Source organism: Onychostruthus taczanowskii, unplaced genomic scaffold (genome assembly GCF_017590055.1).
Source record: "Onychostruthus taczanowskii isolate IOZ18803 unplaced genomic scaffold, ASM1759005v1 scaffold28, whole genome shotgun sequence".
NCBI classification, from domain to species: Eukaryota; Metazoa; Chordata; class Aves; order Passeriformes; family Passeridae; genus Onychostruthus; species Onychostruthus taczanowskii.
This window is the reverse complement of record NW_024500128.1, coordinates 6,050,557-6,070,102: the sequence shown is the minus strand read 5'-3', so window position 1 is coordinate 6,070,102 and position 19,546 is coordinate 6,050,557. Positions and strand designations below refer to the sequence as shown.

The 19,546-nt window shown below is 47.7% G+C and overlaps 1 protein-coding gene across 1 annotated transcript in view; it reads right to left on the bottom strand.

Moving 5' to 3' along the window:
* Positions 1–19,345, bottom strand: part of LIMD1 (LIM domain containing 1) — a 33,137-nt gene extending 13,792 nt beyond the window's left edge. The window contains exons 1-2 of the mRNA XM_041407739.1: positions 18,034–19,345; positions 8,390–8,491 (exon numbers count right to left, since the gene is read on the bottom strand). Of these exons, the coding sequence (XP_041263673.1) occupies positions 8,390–8,491; positions 18,034–19,183 (1,252 nt within the window). The 5' untranslated portion in view covers positions 19,184–19,345. The remainder of the gene's footprint in view (positions 1–8,389; positions 8,492–18,033) is intronic.
* Positions 19,346–19,546: the final 201 nt, after the last annotated feature.

The window sequence follows — 19,546 nt, the reverse complement described above, 5'->3', positions numbered from 1 at the left end:
AGCAGAGGGAGAAACCCTTTGTAGAGGATTTATAATTTGGCTGTTGGCATTACGTGAGTCCCTGAAGAGTTGCTGACACCAAGAGCACTTTGAGGCAGGACAGGGATAATTTAATTACTTTTGTTAGGGAAGAGGTAAGCAATTTAACTATTTTTAGTGCTCCATGACTCTCTTTAGGCTCCTGGCAGAAACATAAAAGGAAATTTGCAAAAACCATGAGTAACCAGGTGATCCTGCAGCCACTGCGGGAGTGATTCATGCAAACACAGCCCATTTCTTCCCCGCTGCTCTCAGCTTCTCCCTGCACACTTGTGGGACGGACTTCTCCCAGTGTCTCTGTGAGATGAGGAAGCACTTTCTCATCATACAGTTGGGAAGGCAAGATGTAGGAAAATCTTGCTTCCGAGGCTGCGCTGGGGACTGTCCTGGTGGAGCTGGGAAATGCACGTTCCTGCTGCAGCCACACCAGTAAAAGGAACAGCACTGTCACTGCCCCACAGTGCAGAGCAGGGTGGCAGTGACTTCTGTCCCTGCACCCTGCGAGCTCCCTGCCATGGGATAGTGCCTTCAACTAAATCAGTCCCTCTAAAAAGTGATGCTTCTGACTGTGCCTGCAGAGGCTGGCACAGGTTTCATTTGAGCATGGAGATGCTGTTTTACTTTAACCAAAAGGACGGATTGAGAAGTTAAATGGCATATAAGGAATCACATATTGATAACTGCCTACTTTCAACATGTATCATGATGAAATATCCTTTGACAAAGCCAGGAATATTTAATGTGTGGCTTACTGCTTTCAGGATCAGTTGTTTTACTACACGTCTTATGCTGCTGGCTCCTGACTGTATTTCACTTTCAGTTCACCCTGAATTTAGCTAATCTCACACCTGAAAAGATTCAGACCATTAAAATTCTTTGGCATTTCAACCTTTTACTGTCTTCACTTGTTCTTACAAGACATCTTTTTCATCTCTCTGACAGGAAGTTTGAGCCCTGAGCTTTTAGATACTGCTCATCCCTCACATGTCTGTCTATTCTGTTTAGCTGTGGGACCTTCAGGATGACCTCGAGGTCATTTCAGCACCAATTTCAAAATATTTCAAGCTTAGTCACTAGTGCCTTTGTGCTAAAATAAACACAGCTTTGCTTAGCAGTTGATAATAGGCATACTATCAGGCTGCACTCCCAGGATGCCAGTGCTTTTGTCCACTGTTTTCTCAAATGATGGATCTCTCCTTTTGAAGACCACGCAGAGAGAGTTTAACCAGGGACTTGAAATGTCCCTGGCAAGGAGGATCCTGGGAGATGCATCATTTGCTTGCTGGGGGTTTGGACTTAACTTTCTCTTTTGAAGTTGCTTTTCCATTATTTATTAAAAACAATTGGGTCACAAATCCATGTTCAAAGACAAGAGATAGCTTGTCAGTGCATACAATGGAACAGGGCCATGTCTGGAACAGGGCTTTATGGAGATACACAACCAGGATTGCTGCATTGCTGGAGAGGCAGTGTGCGGGCTCCACTTACCCCTTATCTAAGCACCACGGAAGTCCCTGTGGTATCTACACAGCAGATGGGCAAAAATCACTCCTGACTGGCAGCTTCTCCTGGGTCCCTTCCACACTGACAGCCCTGGACCTCTGCCATTACAAAAACCAGTGCTTTTTCAAGTACCACAGCTGCAAAATAAATCTGGATATGTGATTACTGATGGCATGTTAAATTCAGCCAGCACGGGTGCTATGGGCGCCCTCCGTGGACACTCTGCTGACAGAGTATGGTGTCCTACCACGTGCAGCAGACAAGGTCAGGCATCAGACAGCTCTGCTTAATTTCTGTCATCTGTCCCATTTCTCTTGGCCACCATTAAAGCTGGATGCAGCACTGAGCTGACACAGAAATGTCAATATTTCCAATCTGCTCTAGAACTGAGCCTGCATGAAAGGGTCACTTCACTGGCTGTACCTCCTCCAAATCAGGCACATGGCATATATCCCAGGACAGACCCAGGACAGTCTTGCTGAAACCATGGGCAGGAGGATAGGATATCTGCAAGAACAAACTGTGCTGTGACACAGTAACTCCATTACCATATAAGATGTTCAGTCTCTCTCAACTATACCAGTTGTATGCTCTGTGCTCTCACCATACATTTGAGGCAGTAGGAAAAAAAAAACAAACAAACTCAAGCAAAAGACTTGGAAGTTTTTTGCTGTCAAAAAAGTATTGCTTTATTCCTGAAAACTCTCAGGAAATGATCTGATGCAGGAAAGCCAAAAACATGCGCACGTAAGGAAGGTCAGCTGCCTCTAAGGGCAACACAACCACAGGTGAGGGCAGAAATGGATCCCCAACCAGAAACATTGCAAAACCACACACAGCACACCACACAACTGAGCAACATCTCTCCTTTGCCATCGGGCAAACCACTGCAAGAAGGTATTAATGAGTTCTTCATTTTAGGGAAAACCCCTAGAAGCGTCAAAATTCAGAGGTAAAATTCAGTCATCCTGGGACAAAGCAGTGCTTTTGATCCAGATAGTCCCTGCTCAGGAAGTTGTTTTCATCCCAGTGCTCAGCCACTCTGCATCACTCTGGAGATGGCTGCCCAGCTCCCCAAAACGCACCAAAACCAGGTGGTGTCAAGAGCTGGCCTCCCACCCTGTCACCCCGTGACTCATCGAAACACACAGAGCCTCAGAGGAGGAAGGCGGGGGAGGCAATCTCTGTGACCTTGAATTAACTGTATGTTGAAACGACATGAGAGAGTAATTTTTAAATTTCTCTTGTTATGGAAAGGGCCTAATTATTACTGAGACACTACTCAGAAAATTAGTCACAGTATCATTAAAATGTTGTAAGAAACCCACTAAAATCTTTACAGCACAAATGAATCCTATGCCTCTTCTTTACAGAAAACAGTACTTTGAAGATGACATTATAAAATAGAAAGGCTAGAAGGACTGGCAATTTGTTCCACGAAAGATTTCAACCTTTTTTCCCGCCTCACATTGTCCTAATGATTTCAGACTTTCAGCCAGCACTAAAACACATGCAATTGACTGAAACCACTATTATACTGGTAAATCCCTGACTGCATCCATCCCCTTGTGGAGGTGAACATCTGCACCTTTCCATCAAGGATATCTACTGAGGACACCTGATCCGTGCCAAAGCCCCTTCAGCTCAGGCCTCATATCACTACTGCCCTGAAATCTGGCCAGGAGAGGAACAAGTATTGTCAACTTACTGTAAAAGCTGTCCTGGCTTTTCTCATCTATAGCAAGCGTTTCTTGTGACAAACAACAGGATTTTTCATCAGTGAGGTGAGACTGAAGACAAAAAGTCAGCAAGAACATAACAGCCATTTAGACTGAAGCAGAAAAATGTACTGATGAATTGCCTGTCCCCTAAACTGTAAATCCAAGCACAACTGAATCTCTTTTGACATGATTTTTGCTAAAAAATTGTACTGTTTACTAGGCAGACTCTGTCATGATAATTTTACTGAAGGGATGCTGAGGATGTGTTACTGGCAATGCTTGGCACTCTCCAATCTGAAGATGTACACATTTCTCAAGCAAGTTGATTGGTGTGGTGGGTTTTTATCCAATTATAGGCACTAAGTTCTGCCTCCACTAGAAGAGATGGCAGTTTCTGCATCTGAAGGTAACCATACATATACATGTGGCCATGGAGAAATTCACTTGGCAAGGCTGACTATCCTGCTGTCTGGGATTAAGTCACATGGGCAGAAAAAGGTGACTTTCTGCTTGTAAAGTTATTTAACTGTGCCAATAAAAACCATGGCCTTCTTTTTCTAGGAGTTACATACCAATACAGGACATGTTTATTCAACATAATTAGCCCAAAGACACCAAGACCTGCATTGCTCTAAGTAGCCATGTTCATAATCATTGCAGCAAGACTAATTAGCCCAAGCAGAGGGTTATGCTTGCAGAAAACACTGCTTTGATAGCTTATCTACCTAGTTTAATAAATGACCTTTGATACCTCTAAACACAACTATGTTGTGAAATATTAAATATAAGATATATATACCCAGAGGGTGTCAAGAGGCAGCCAGCTTGTGTGATTTCAAAGTCTGTCACTGGAACAGCAGCCAGTTAACCCCTGCACTGACATCAACACTAATCTGAGCTTGCAAAAATAGAAAAGAAAAATAAAGTAATGCAGTGATGTTGACATGTCAAAGATTGAATTCTGTAATCTAGCAAACACGCAAGGTTTCCAAATCCTTGCAGTAAGGGGCCAAAATCTGGTCCTCACTTTGGCCCTCGGGTTGTAGTTCAACATCAAACACTCCTTCAAATCACCTTGCAATCAGTTCTTTCTTTCTGACTTCCTTCCTCGCCTACTGATTTCCTTCTCAGCCATCTCCAACGTTTCCCTTGCACTTTTTTAGCATTCAAATTTCCTCTTGAGGACCAAGTGGCTCTCCAAATGCAAGACTCTTATGCTCCAAACTACACTGCAAGCAGGGCAAAAAGGTCTGTTTTCCAGGCAACCTGTGACATCTGGATAAGCCTGGCTGAATCCAAGAGAAAACACTAAAACTTAACACAGAAGGTTACAGTGATACAGTCTAGCTAAAATTACATAATTTGTAAGGTCTCTTTACTACCTAAATTGTAAATATCCACATCTGGAGACACACATATTTTTTATACCTCTGAGGAGGAATAAATTATTCATTCAATTTAAATGGTTAATGTGTAACAAACCATTTGATAGCTACAACTTTTTGTCCAACAAGCTGCAAAAAAACCCCCAAATCCTAAGGCGGAAACAGACACCTTGCATGAAACAGCTCAAGGCGTTTGGAGGCCTTTTTTTTTTTTAACCTACTTTTGTGGCCCTCCTGTAAAGCAAATATCATTTATTACTAATCCTGCAGAAAGAGCCTGAAGTTTTTTTCCTCTCCCTCTCTGCAAAAGCCTGCCTTGTTTGTGCCTCTGCCCTGTAACAAACAAGAAGATAAACGAGACATTTGTGCCAAAGTAATAATTCTAAATCTGTTGTTTTGACCTCTAAGCCAAATTTTCTGCATTACATGCCACTGGCTCAGATAAGACAGTACATTTTTTTCCTGCCAACTGAACCCTGTAGTGTATGCGTAGCCCTGTTCAACAAACTGCTCTATCATTTATCTCTGAACATATGTGTATTGGGAAGCAGAGGGTGAAGGAAATTTGGCACCATGAAGTATCACTCCCCTCCATAACCCCTTGCTTCTTAGACCCTCTTGATTTTCTGTGTCAGGGAAACCAATGCACATTTGGACACAAATCCAGCTAGGAGCAAAATTAGAAATCCTTGCTCAAAGGAAAACAGCGGGACCGTGGTTATAAATATCTGGAGGACAATATGCTTTACCTTAATAGGTAATTTTGGATATTTTATTTATTGGAGTGGGGGATATTCAGTGTTCCACCAGAGAAGAAATTTTAGGATTGAAATCAGGAGCAACTTCGACTTCTCAAAGTCAAGTTTGTACTGGATGGTGTCCAAGATGAACTCCACTTGACCTTAAAAGCACTACTTTTCAGCTAGAAACCAGAGTTTCCACAGAGGCTGCTCAAGATGTGCTTTGCAGCTAGAAAGACAACACCAAATAAGTATTTATTTTCCTGGCAGACAAAAATGGCCTCATCACATTTCCTGCAGTGATACAGGTGACAGAAAGCCTGCAGAGGGGCATGTGTCCTCTCTGAATGAACAACAGAGTGTGTGTCCTTTATCCCCACGGCAACTGATGGTTTGTGGGGCTGGGAGATTACTCTGGGCTTCAAAAGGCAGGATTCTCAGTGTGTCCTTTATCCCCACGGCAACTGATGGTTTGTGGGGCTGGGCTTCAAAAGGCAGGATTCTCGTCCCTCAGTAGGTTTCCTCCCTGAGCGCAGGCAGGACGTCATGTAGCTCCCCAGGCAGCCGCAGTGCAGAGGTTTGATGAAGCAGAAAGTCAGCCCCGCGCAGGTCAGGCCACAGAGCCCGGAGCAAGCGTCTGCTGCACCAAGGCCCCGCAGGGCAGGCAGTGCAGGAAACCATCCCCTGCACTGAAGGGTTTCTTGCAAACCTTGATGCTTGTAGGGATCTGTGCACATGAGGGAAGACACCCACTACTGTGAGAGCCTCCCTCTGGCACCACTCTTTTTGCAGTGCTGGGAATCCCATGCCACCACACACCTTCCCCTCCATCCATCCATGCCATCCTGCCAGCTGCCACTGCCTCCAGTTTCCATTTTAGTATGGCCACTGCCACAATGGGAAGGACTTTATCTTTCATGACTATTCTCCTAAATATAACAAGCTGAATTAGGCTCTCACTTATATGCCCATGACTTGCATTCCCCTTTTCTATCTTGTTTTGAAACACAGTCTTTTCTACTGAGGGAAATATCATTATTGCTCCCACACCCCTTTCTTTCCCCACCTCCCCATAATTTTTACTAGCCTTGTTTTTTTAATTTTACTTTCAGTTTGAAACTCTTTGCCGCAGCACATCTACTCAGCACATTTCTCAGTTACAGCCTGGGTAACTGAGAAAATGGGCTTCACTTTGCTAAACTTGGCTTCTTTCCATCTTTCTAAGTCTCACCTGACACCCACACCTTTTCATCTTGCTCTGGAAACATTTGGAAAGGGTTGACTTTCAAAATAAGCAGCAAATAGCTATTCTTTCAACCCTCACCAACCCACCTCATTAGAAATGGGATTAAGTTAATTTTTAACCAAACACAGACAAACAAACAGACGTAACCACGGATACCTCTGCAACCACAACTACTTTTCTAGCACTGGTCTCCAAATAAAGATTGCAAAATTCATTTTAAAAGGAGGATCAAAAGTGTTTCTTTATAAAGCACCAATTGCATGGTAGTAATTTTAGAAATTTAAGACAGCTCAAACCTGCTGCTTGATTATTTTTAACAGGAGCTTTGGGTGCAAGGGCAGTTCAGAGACTGCCTGTCCCTAGAGGGTGAGAGGTAACTGAAGCAAAGCCTTGGCTGCAGTAATCCTCTCCATGGGAGAAGATAAATTAATTTCCAATCAATTAATAAGAAAGGACAGAAAAGTGAGCAGCTGACTTCTGAGCCTCTAGGAAACTGCCACTACATGCAAAAACCACTTTCTCTTTTCAGTTTTCCTATTTTCAGTCAGATGATGGTGAAATACTCTACTAAAAACATAGGTGAGGCAGGGCAGCTGGTGTAGGACAGCTGGGAAATGGGCATAGTTCAAGGCTCAGCTATTATTAAAAAGCATACACATCTTTCTATATTTATTCCAACTTTACAGCTCCAAATAAAACACATGCAGTCCTGATGAGTTTATAACTCTAAATACAACTCAGGAGAAAAAACCCTCAGTCTCATCTGGGAAAACCAAACTCATACATACAAAAGCAGCAGAAGATGATTATTTTTTCTGCCACCACATATACAGCTACACTTCTAAAAATACACTACTACTGCTGGAGTTAAACACAACAAAACAGGAAAACCACTGTCTTACAAACACAGACACGATTTAAAATCAAGTGGCCAGTTCTTCATTCCAGCTCCGTCACAGACCTCCTGAACAAGCTGCTTAGAAGGATCCATACACTGCTGTACACCCCAGCAAACTCCAGATGTGGGTCTGACAAAGTGACCCACAGGGAGCTCAGCAGGGCCAGCTGAACTATTAACTCTGCTTCTTGGGTAGATTTCACAGGGCTCATCATCGCTGCTCCTAGCCTGATACCTTTGCACAGAAACCAGTTCCCTCCCTGCAAAAACCATAAACCAAGCTGGCAGAGACATTCCCCTTATCTCAGGGCATGGCTGCATTTCCCTGGAGAAAGAGCAAGCAAGATGTGTAACCTCGGACATTCATGCACTTACATGCTTTAACTGGAAGAATTTCAGAGGTACAAAATGATTTCAGCAAGTAAAAGATAACGTATGCAGTGAAAACACTGCCACTGGATTTACCCTGCAGCAGCTCCATCTGAAAAGTAAAGCCTGCTGAGACAAAAAACATGCCAGCTAAGGCATATTCACTGCCACTTTGAAAACATATACTCTTGTAAGAAAATGTGGCTATAACAGAGAGGCAGAGGAATGAAAACAACCATCCCCCATACCAGAAGGCAGACGCCCTGCACAATCCAAAATATCTTTTCTACATGCCTTGCAACAATCCATTCAAAAACAAACAGCAAGCACCACCACCACCACCAAGTCATACAGTTACAGCAGACTCCAGCTGGGAGATAGTTTAATAACTGCTTTCTTTTCTTCCCCCTTTACACCAGTAAAATGTTAAGCCTGAGAGGTTTGCTGCAGGGCCGGCAGCAGCATCAGACCAGGCCAGGGATACTCACTGCAGGCTCCACAGGTGAAGCAGCTGTCATGGTAGAGGTTGCCCATGGCTTGGCAAGCTTGGTTTGCTCCATACACACCCTTGCTGCACTTCACGCAGGTACCTGAGGGAGAGAAGAGAGGTCACAAGTGGGACATAACAGGGTGGCTGGGGACACTGGTTGGGTGACAACACATTTAGCTCATCATGGTGGCTGAACAGCTTAGGACCATGAAACCACACACTGAAGCCACAAGATGTAGGTGACATCACCGTCACCTGCCCTGAGAGATGCTGTTAACGGGGTCATGACAGTCATCAAACCTCCACAGTGAAAGACTTTTGCAAAAAAATAAACTGCACAAGAACAGTTCTGTCCAGGTACAGTGACATTTCTTCCTTCTCCCATCCTTCCTGACAACCTTTATATACATCTAAACCTGCTTAAGGACCCTCACAAACGCAGTGAGTATCAGTAAGTGGTGCTCAGAGCTCTTCATAGACAATAGTTTCTGGCACTTATTGTATAACATAAGCTTGTTGGTCTCAACTGATGTGAAGAAAACACAGCTCTTCACTTAATCCCTTCAAATCATCCATTTCAGACCCCAGTTGTGCCTGCTGAAGGCCCTAATGATTCCCCAATAAAACAGAGCCGGACTACATGACACCTACCTCTCTTAACAAGGAAATGGGACATCAAGCCACTTTCACTTACTTCAGGCATTGCCCTGTGATTGTGACAGGCTGTTTTTAAAGCAGCACCACCCTTTAACTACCTCTAACTGAGAAACTTGAATCTCTGTTTAAGCAAATAAATGAATAAGAGGCAGTGTGAAGGAAAAACATATTATGTGTTCCTGTCTCTGGTCTGTAGTGACTCTGATGTGACTTCATCTTGCGCCACTTACCCAGACCACTATTAACCTTGGCTCTTAAAATCCCTGGTCAAGGGACTGTGAGTCACACCTCACTGCTACTGGCCCAGGAGGAGGAACAGCATCATCTTGCTGGAGATCCTTAGTTATGCTAAAGATGGTAAACACAACTTCACTGCTTTTGGGGCACTGCAAGCTCCAGAGCAATTGAAAAAGTCTGGAGAAAGTTAGGAAGAAGTCCATTGTGCTTACAACAGCACTGAAAAGTAACTCAATTCTGGCAGCACCAGGCTTGCACTGCCAGGGTGAGTCACAATTTCTTCCTGCAGCCAATAGCCCTGGCGGTCAGTTTTCACACTACAGGGATAAAACCACTCAGGGGTCGTTTGCAGTAGCACACACATGGCTGCTGAATAGCAGACACTTGCTTTTCCCAGGTTTTTGCAGAGCAGACCTGGCTCTCTGTGCCGCAGCTGCCCGTGTGCATTCAACCAGCATGCTGAAAGCCGTCCTAGCGCTGCGCCAAGCCCCACTGCACTCAGAGCCAGAGTCCACACCGACACAAACCTGGAGAGAAGGCTGCAAAGAATAATTAGTTACTTTGTTTTGTCCAAATGCTACATGAACTGAAATGCTCACTTGGCTGTGGGCCCATCCCAGCACTCAGGCTGGCACCAAGCGAGCAAAACTTTCTGGTTCTCTTTGAACTGAGCAGATTTATCTCATTTATTGGAAGAAACATTTTAAGAAAGATAAATCGTACAGGCATTAGAAAAAGGATTAAAAAAAAAGGTCAAGGCAAAGATAAGAAAAAACCTGGCTTTTCAAATGGATGTGCTCTCCCAGGAATGCGCACATTCAGGGGCAGCCTGAATTTCTGTGCAATGATCTGACACGAGAGCTAACGACTCAAAATTCCCTCCTGAGTACAGCAATGCCGAGCAGAAAGTTTCGAGAGCAGAAAACCTGCCAATTTTCCACGACACCCACCAGGCTTTCCACAGAGCCAGCGTATTTATTGCACTGCAAGTGCTGCATTTTCCCCTTCTCTGTGCCAATGAGTGGCTGCTCCAGAAAATCTCACCAGCATGCTCCGATTTCCTCCTTTCCACAAAGCAGCCGGGTGACACTGACTGTGGATGAGCAGCAAGAAGAAGCAGGAGGCAGAAGGCACAGCAGCTGAGTGCAGGCACAGCGCCCAGTAAAGATGCTGGCAGGCATAAGCCACTATTAAGTAGGCTAAGGCAAACCCCGTGGAAGGCAGAAATTGCCTCTGCCATCTCCTGTCTATCCCATTATGCTTGAGAGCACAGGCACTGCCCCTCTGGCTTCCCAACAGGACAGATCCTGCAGGAGCTGTCAAGGCTCTAACATGTGTACCAAAACCTTCCTCCACCTCCCACCCCTCGACCCTCCCAACCACCCTTCCGCCTTCCTTTCAGTCCATGCTCCATTTCATCCCCTGATTAACCCTTTTGCCCACTTCTTTCAATATTTATGTCCCTAAAAAATGGAAAATAAAGTCATGGAATGAAAGGGCTTTTAAAATACATTGACAATGTTTTCTGTAAAAACTGTAATGTGCTAAATTACTCAACTATGTAATAGCCAGACATGCTATAAATATTCATACATATCCTGTGCCAAGGTTGACAATTGAAAAATGGCATTATGGCACATCTGCATCTAGTTTATGTTCTTACATGTATCTGCTAAATCTTACTTGAAAGCCTATTGAATCTCAGTAGCAAGTGAAATTACTCTCTAAATAAGTCTTTGCTCTTTCCAGATATAATATTCTGAAGTATTTTAACCAACATACTTGAGCCTTCATCTCTGACACTCAGCACACCTGGCCTGAAATGGGGCAGGGGGGGCGGGGGGAGAAGTGTTTTTTATTGATTTTTCCTTTCCACTTTTTTTTTCCCATTCATTCCCTGCTGTCACAATGATCCTGATCTTTTGGCTTAGGCTAAGCAAGGAAAAAGCAAGGAAAAAGCTGCTGCTGACGGCAGCCAGTCGCTGAGCCCGGCAGCACGTGTGCAAAGGCAGCTGACGGAAGCCAGCGCAACCGGGGCCACCTCCAACCCCATCCTGCTGCAGAACGGGCTCCGCGCCCTGCCCCACGCCAGCTCCGACGGATACTTCCCGAAACACTGCTGACTGTGCTTGTTGCTGGTGTTAAAATGTCAGCAGCATCACTCCAGCCCCACATGCCACTGACACTAGTCAGCAGTTCTGGGTAATTTTCTTGGCATGGAGTGGCTTTTAGCAAAAACTTCTGTCCTCGGTGTGAAGCAGAGGGATCCTAAGTAGCCACAGTTCAGCAAGATCCCCGATTCCTGCGCTCGGTAACTTTGCAGCTCCTAACAAGTGTTTATGCAAGCACCAATGCCAGCAGACATTCCCTCTGAAATTATGATTTTCAACCTTAGACAACGTTATTAAGAAATGACAGGTTTCTCTTTTACCACCAGGATGACAAATCACACACGCACAGCACCACTAAATTCCTGCGTGAGTGCACAGGCAGAATGGCAGCCAGATTTGGGAAGGGAAAGGGATGGAAATTGCTGATTTCTGTTCAATTTCTGCCGGCATGGCAGCCGTCCCTGGACAACAAAGAAATCTCTGTTCCCTTTCGCATCATGCAGCAAGCAACCGCCCGCGCTGCAGCTGAGAGTCTGAACAAAGGGACCTTTGGAACAAGCTGGGACCGAAAACATGCCCTGTAAGCCACTTCCCGGCACTTGCCACACTCCATCTCAGCACTGCAGACCAGGAGGGCTCTCACCAGGAACAGCCTCGGCTCACATGATCCAACAGGTTGGACGCAGACCAAGGGGTGTAAGAAATGAAAGCGAACCCGGTGCTCAAATGTCAGTCCCACCCTCAAAATTCAACAAGTGCATTTCCATCTACCACCAGACTCAAAGCCCCTGGAGACTTTTTTTCCTCCAAGTGTTGCTATTTCACACTCACCAGAAGGAGTTTAGTTACTTACTGTATCCCACTCACTAAAAAATTCAACACAAGCCATGCTGAACAGCAGCATTTTCTGGGACTAAGACTTATTTTTTCCACATTTCAGACAACATCAATCTACAGACCAAGACCACAGTTCTTCCAACAGCATCCCTCTTTTTTTCAGCAGCACCTCCCTTCACAGCAACACATAGCCAAGCTTTCCTACACGTGCTCCTGGCTGAGCTTACTAATATTGTCACTTCATTTTGAACGGCCAAATGTGACAGTGCTTCAGTGGTGAGATTTCTTTGCCATGCCAATTTGGTCCCAGGTAAGAGGAATGCAGGGGCAGGATGATGCCGGTGGTATGGGTCTGCTTATCTGGCTAATCCAGAAACAGCAAGTCTGTCCTATTCTTTCCACATACTTTGTGCAAGCCACATTTCCACAATCAGATTGACTCTTCTCCATCAGATGTAACTGGTTTTTGCCCCCTCTTTACAGGAGGCTGGATTTATGCTGAAGAACCCACAGATGAACTTAGAAGAACCACTCCCCCACAAGAATCTGCACCTCTGGTAACATCATTCCCATCTGTCCACACATGCACACAGTAGATCCTAACGCCTCTTGGCAGAAGTTGTACCTTCACAAGGGTCCTCCCATTCAGAATTCTGCTTGACAATCACTCTGACAGGGAGGACCCTGTACAAGTGCAGCTGCTGTGCCTCCAACCCACCCAGGTTGAGAACCCAGGAGAACCAAGCCCTCCACTTGCACACCCGTGATTCAAAGACTGTCTGCTAAGAAAAGCCTTCACCCTCTCATACACAATGTGATGCTCAGTTCTCCTGGTTTTACTTTAGAATTTCTCTGGAACTTGAGCCCACCCACCTTCCCATGGCTCACCTTAACCAAGTAATTCCTACATCAAACTCTAAATTACACACCTAGCATGCCTTGCTATGCTGCTTATCCACTACTGAGCTGTAGTAACTGAGCAAGTAAGTCTTGATGGAGAGGTGATTTCAAGGAGATTTGGAGGCCTGGGTGAGATCAAGTACCTGGAAAACCTGGCAGATTGGTTCTATTCATCACAGAGTGACTGGGTTGTCTGTACAAAGATGGACAGGTACTCCCTGCCCAGAGAACCACAGTGTTGGTAAACACAAGTTTTCTGTTCCCTTTTTCATGCCACATTCTTGACCCTGACCTTGCTGCGGACCTTCATGTACACACTGCCAGTGAAGGACGAAAATGCCATCAAACTCACGTCAGTGACATTTTAAGTACCTTATAGTGACATCAGATTATGATAACTCCCATGCCACATGAATGAGGCTCCTTATTTCTTTCAGTCCCACTTCTACTGTATCCTGGCTGAAACACTGATTGCTCCTCTGCCTCAACTCTTTGCTTTTTCTTTCCTTTCCGTAGATTTTTCCTTAGCTTGCAAACCCAGCTGAGCTCCCAAGAGAAAGGGAGGAGAAGCACATACTGCTGTAATCTTGAAGAGCCATATTCCAAGCCAATACTTATTTGCTTGGTTTCTTGCTGTGAGATAAGCTTTGCAATCTGTACACACCCACTACTCCAAGTGCCATGATCCTTCTAGCTTTCCTTCTTCCACCAGGACCTGTCTCTCCCTGCCTCTCCCTCCTCTCTGCTGCAGGCAGGTGTTTCCTTTGGTACTCTCCCAGGAGAAGGTAGTAAAGGATGCCTCTGCTCATACCCAGTGGAAATGGCATTGTCATCATCACCAGAGACAAAATAGACTCAGAGGAACTTTCATTTTAATCACAAATTCTCCACTTGTCAGCCCCATGATTACCTTTGCTGCACACAAAGTGTCCTGGTGCCCACCATCAGCAGGGCTCAGTAAAGTCCCCAGGTGTGTACAGCTCCAAAGTTAAACAAATTGTGGTTCCAGCAGTGGTGAAACACTAACTGCACTGCACACTATGCTTCCAGAGAGCACTGCTGGCCTTTGAGCTGCTCACACCCATTCAAAGGTGCTGGGCTCTCAGTCTCCCCAGGACCAGCAACTCAGCTATCGATCTGCTTATGCCAATGGGAAAAAAAATCTGCAGACTGTGCTAGAAGATATTCTCTGCCTGACTGCTGGGAAGCATCCCAGCTTTTCACTGCAAACCAAGATGCCCAGGGCCCTCCTAAATCATCTGCAGCTTATCAGCTCTGCTGGAAATAACAAGGAAGCCAGAATACAACAGCTAACAAATACTTATAACACGAAAACCATTCATAAAAATGGTTTTATAAAAAGCTCTTGGTAAGGGTGTAGATAATCCTCATCAGATAGAGATTTCCATCTAGCTGTATGAAAAAAAGCACTGTTAAAAACGTGATGCTACATGTTACACCTCTAGAAGCACCCACCTGTGCCTGCAGACCAAGCACTGCATGCTAAAACAAGTAGTCAAACCTCCCCGCAGACCCCTGCACACTTCAGCCAGGCCCCTCCTCTACCAAGTCACTCCCAGGCAGTGCAGGCAGAAGCTTGGTTTGGTTGTGTATCTATCTCACCTGAAAACTCATCAGGCACCTTCAGTCTTTGGGATGGTGTCGCTTCACCTAACCCTAAACATTTGAGTGGTGCTACCAAAGCATTTGCAACTCCCCCGATCACTCCTATTTAACCTTCTGTCACCAAGAGGAGATGAACACTGATGCACCCAAAGGAACATCATGGGAAATCAGTGGGATTTGGGCACCTCACTCCTGAATGTTCTCTGGAAATAATACACCAAAACCTAAATACATCCTAAGCTGGCTTCCAAAGACACCTCCCAGGGACATGGGGGCCCTTCTCTGCTGCATGGGAACCAGCCTCTCTAGGGAGCAACTTCAGCTCTTCCTTCCCCAAGCAAAAGATCTGGGCGATCCAAGCAAAAGACCTGGGCGATACCTGAGACTCCCTATGTCCTCCTTGACAGCCCCCATAAATCAAATCAGCACTTCAAAAGCCCTCTTGGAGAACTGAAATTCCTCTAGAGACATGTGCAGCCCATGCAGCTCACACATAGGTCACTACCTACAAAAAAAAACAAAAGGAAAAAAACCCAGAGTGAATTCTTGGCTTTGTGTATTTCTTTCCTTTCTTATTACACCTACTCTGAGCAGACAAAAGCATTTTGCACAGCAAATTGGTGCTGACAGATAACCAGACTTCTGCTCCTCAGCATAGCATCCTACCTGTATGTTACCTAGTCCCTGGCTTATCCTTTCCTAGGCTTTCACTTACAAGCACACATTTTCACACAGTGAAGGAGAAAGCAGCTCCTTTACTGCGATCAGAATTGTTCTTTATAAACATCTGGTCCTGACTGAGACAGACTGAAGGACAGTATTTAACCTGACGTCAGATCCATCTTCAAAAACATCCCCTTGTAACAAAAGCAGCACACAAAATTAGGAGAACTGAAAATATTTTTTATAAAATATTTTGGTCATTTGTACTTTAGTCCTGGTTTCATTTCCTGGCTGTGATGAACTTCAAAACTGCTGCAAAAGACTTCCCTTCACTGGGGAAGAAGTCTGCAACAAAAAAAAATATTGATCTTTTCTATCCCTATTGCATAAAAGTGTTTATTTCACATCCTAAAGTTTGGTAGCTTGAGAGTAGGGCATAGCAAAAAATAGTTGAGAAGGCCAGCTGTGTCCTTTGTTCCTTCAAAGGAAGTAAGGTAACTGCAAAAAATGAAAATAAAAGTGAGAAAGAGAGGGGAAGGAGGAGGCCCAGAATTAAAATACCTCGATACTTGTTCCTTCCTGTTCCTTGGTCCTCGTCAAGGCAGATCTGCTGATCCTTTTTCTGCTGAACTGAGGCTCTACAAAACTTTACTTTTCCCTCTGCCAAGACTGCATCATTTCATTTTTTTCTTCTCACTCTCCTCCTTCCCAAATTTCTCAGACATCACATCCAGGTGCAAAATCTCCTGGCAGGAGGATGTCAGAACACCTCACTGGGGATCAGGGAGCCTCCGTGTCTCCTCCCTCCATGGGGCTCACTGAGCCACCTGACCAGCCGGGCTCTCCATGGTGCCAAAAATACTCCTGCTTCACTATAAATCTCCCACGGGACAAAAGCCTCCTGCCTTACATCCTTATTTTGTGACAAAAATGTAAAAGTATTCTAACCGTTAACTGGGTTCCTCTGCCTCCCGAGCCCATCCCCAGGTTCATTTTGGATGCGGTACGATCCAGCCGGTTCACACGCACCATGAGGAGCAGACACAGCAGGGTCTTTTGGAGAGACCCCTGATACCTGTCCAGTGGAGCTGAATGTCACCTCCACAAAAACATTCCCATTTTCAAGCACCACCTCGCAGGAGCCTGCTGTCCCAACCCCATCTCTGTCATCAGCTCCCTGTCACGGCATTCAGCCCCTGCACCGAGGCTCCTTGTGCTCATTCAAACCACGCGCTTCCTGCACCGGACGCAAAGTGCCAAAACTTGTTTCCAGGCCAAAACACTGTGAGCAGAGCAGCTGAACACATCACTTTTCTGCGACAGGATAAAAAATGCCCCTGCCCTGCCACGGGGCTTAATCCAGTCTCGGATACCAAGATAAACAAGCCCGGCACAGCCCTCTGCGGGCAAGTCCCCCTGCCTGCTGCCAAGAAACACATTTTGTTATGCAATCCGCAGCTGAGCACTCGGTGGTCCCCCCAGCTACATCCCCAAAGCTCAGTGTGAAGCTCTTGTGTGGCTCAGACCACCACTGAGCCACCCACCGACCCCACCAGACAGGACCCTGTGCAACAGCACCTGTGCAGGCTGAGATGCAAACCCTTCCTCAGCACCAGGCTGAACAGTTTAATCTGTCTAGTCCCTGTTCTACTTCTGCGACTGCAGGTCTAAAATCATGAGGAAAATCCATATACCTTGCCTGTTCCCATTGTTTCTTAAGTTAACCATGGAGTTTCCAGCCTTCCCAGCAAATAACTCTGGGTTTCCCTCTCCCAAAAGCTGAGCTATCTTATCTGCAGTTAAATTGTGGCACAGCAGGGAACGGAAACACGCAATTTGACCCTGACCTCCCGCCATCCTGGGGTAGCAAATCAATTTAATCCAGAAGGACATTCAATATTCTCATCGGGAGTCCTCGCATGTAAGTGGTTCCTCTCCACTGCCAAGTGCCAGCGATAACCTCTGGTGGTGGTCTGGACTTGTCACAGACCCCAGACTTAGGGAAGAGCGTGCCTACTGCCTGCTCTTCTGACATCTTCAGGATGCACCAATCCTTTCACTGCTGATGGGAACCAGCACCTGGGGGCAGAGGGAAATCCTGGCAACTTTGGGAAACCGCCGCCCTCCCAATCTCCAAGCTACTTCTCTCTTCCCTGAACTCCGTGCCCTTCTCCATGACAGCAGCCTATGCAGGCACGACCCCTCCGCAGGCTGGATGGCTGCCTTCCCACCCACACGTGGTCGGGACACATCCTTGTAAGACACACAGAACCAGGAGCATTGTCAAGAAAAGTTAAGTGCCTCCCTGCTGGCAATGAAGGGCACTTCAAAATACGCTGTTACAGCTTCTTCCCAGCACTGCTCCCCTCAAAGCTGCTAAACTACCTTTGCTTTAAAATTAGAGAGGTAGGATTAAAGAAAAAGGTGTCACAGGAGGAAGAGCTTCTAATCCCTGTGATAAATAAAAGTTAAATAAAAAAACCCTGCTCTGGGCAACTGATGGAGCACAACCAAGCAGATGTACAGGCAAATGCAATCCTGCAGGTCTGAACACTGCCGTGACACTTTGCAATGAGCCCTCCTCGTGCCGAGGGGCGGATTGCCTTCTTACCAAAGTAATCGGCCTTTGGCCGAGCATCCATCTCCTGCTCCAGGCGCTGGGTCAGCGCCTCCAGCTTCAGCTCAGCCGCCGATGGCCCTTGCTCCGGCTGCGGAAGGAGGGTCTGGCAGGGCAGCTTCACCTTTGCTGTGCTGGAGCCATCCAGGTGCCCAGAGTCTGATCGTGGCCCGCTCACGCCCTCCGGGAAAAGCATCTGCGGCGCATTGGGAGCCACCATCCCTCGCGAGGCCAGGCGCGAGGAGCCCGGCTCAGGGTTCCCGCTGCTGCTGGCGGGCCTGTGGGTCTGACCGTGGGCCACGAAGTGACCGGCCGGGCTGGGGCAGGCAGCGGCGTGCTGGTATTCCACGCTGGGAGCAGCAGGTGCCGAGCCTGGCGGGAAGGACAGCGAGACACCCTGGTACCACGGCTGGCTGCCATCTCCTCCGGCTTTGGGACCGCAGGGCTCCGCGGAGCCTGAAAACCCTCGAGTGGGCTGCGCTGAGGGTGCCGAGGATGAGCACCTCTGCTGTGGCGGGGGCTCCTCCGGCCCCACCGAGGGTGCCGAGGGGGTCCCGACGTTTGAGAAGGAGGAGGACCTCTGTCCGGCTGGCACCGGGTCACGGCCCCCGACACCTCGCCTGCCCTCGCCGCCGTTCTCCTGCCCGCCGCGGCAGGGCTGGGGGTCGCCGGGGCTCCCAGCCTGCTGCTCCCCGCGCCCCGCGCCAGCCTGTGAGCCCCCCACTCGGGGGATCCTGTCGGGCTCCGCTTCCCAGCCCCGGTGCCCGGCCTGGCTCCCTGCGGCCTCGGCACGTGTGCCGCTCTCTCCGAAGCCCCGCTCGCCTCCCTCGCAGGGCCTCGCTCGCGGCCCCTCGGCGGCGGGGGGCGGCTTCGAACCCCGCGCCACCGGCGGGCTGGGACGGGGGGGCTGGAAGGCGGCAGCCCCTCCGTTCATCGCGGCCATCAGCATCTCCTCCTGCTGCTGCTGCTGCTGGAGGTGGATCTTGGCCATCTTGGTGGCGAACACCCGCCTGGTCTCCTCGAACTCGGGGTTGTTGCCGGCAGCTTTGTCCACCCGAAAGAGACCGTCCTTGGAGGCCTCGTACATGTTGAGGTCCTCGATGAACTTGCTGGCTTCCAGACCCAGATCGTCGTACTTGTCCATCCTGCCCGGCTTAGCGGGAAGACCCCCGCCTTCTTCTTTTTCTTCTTGTTCCTCCTCCTCCTCCTCCTCTCCTCCTTCCCGCCGGGATCAAGGCAACGCCGGCAGCGGCAGCCGCTCCGTCCCGCCGCGCTCCCGCCGCGCCCGTCCCCGCCGGGGGCGTGGCCGCGGGCGCGGGAAGGGGGCGTGGCCGCCGTGAGCACGCCCTGACCGTCCCCACTGACCGCGCCCCAAGCCACGCCCACCCGCCCCGCGCGCGCTGCTCGCCCCCGCTCCGTGGCGGGGGCGCGCGCGGGCTGTCCCCGAGGGTCGCGCGCGGTTGCGGAGATGTCCCGCGGCGTCCGGAGCGGCTCGGGAAGGGCTCGG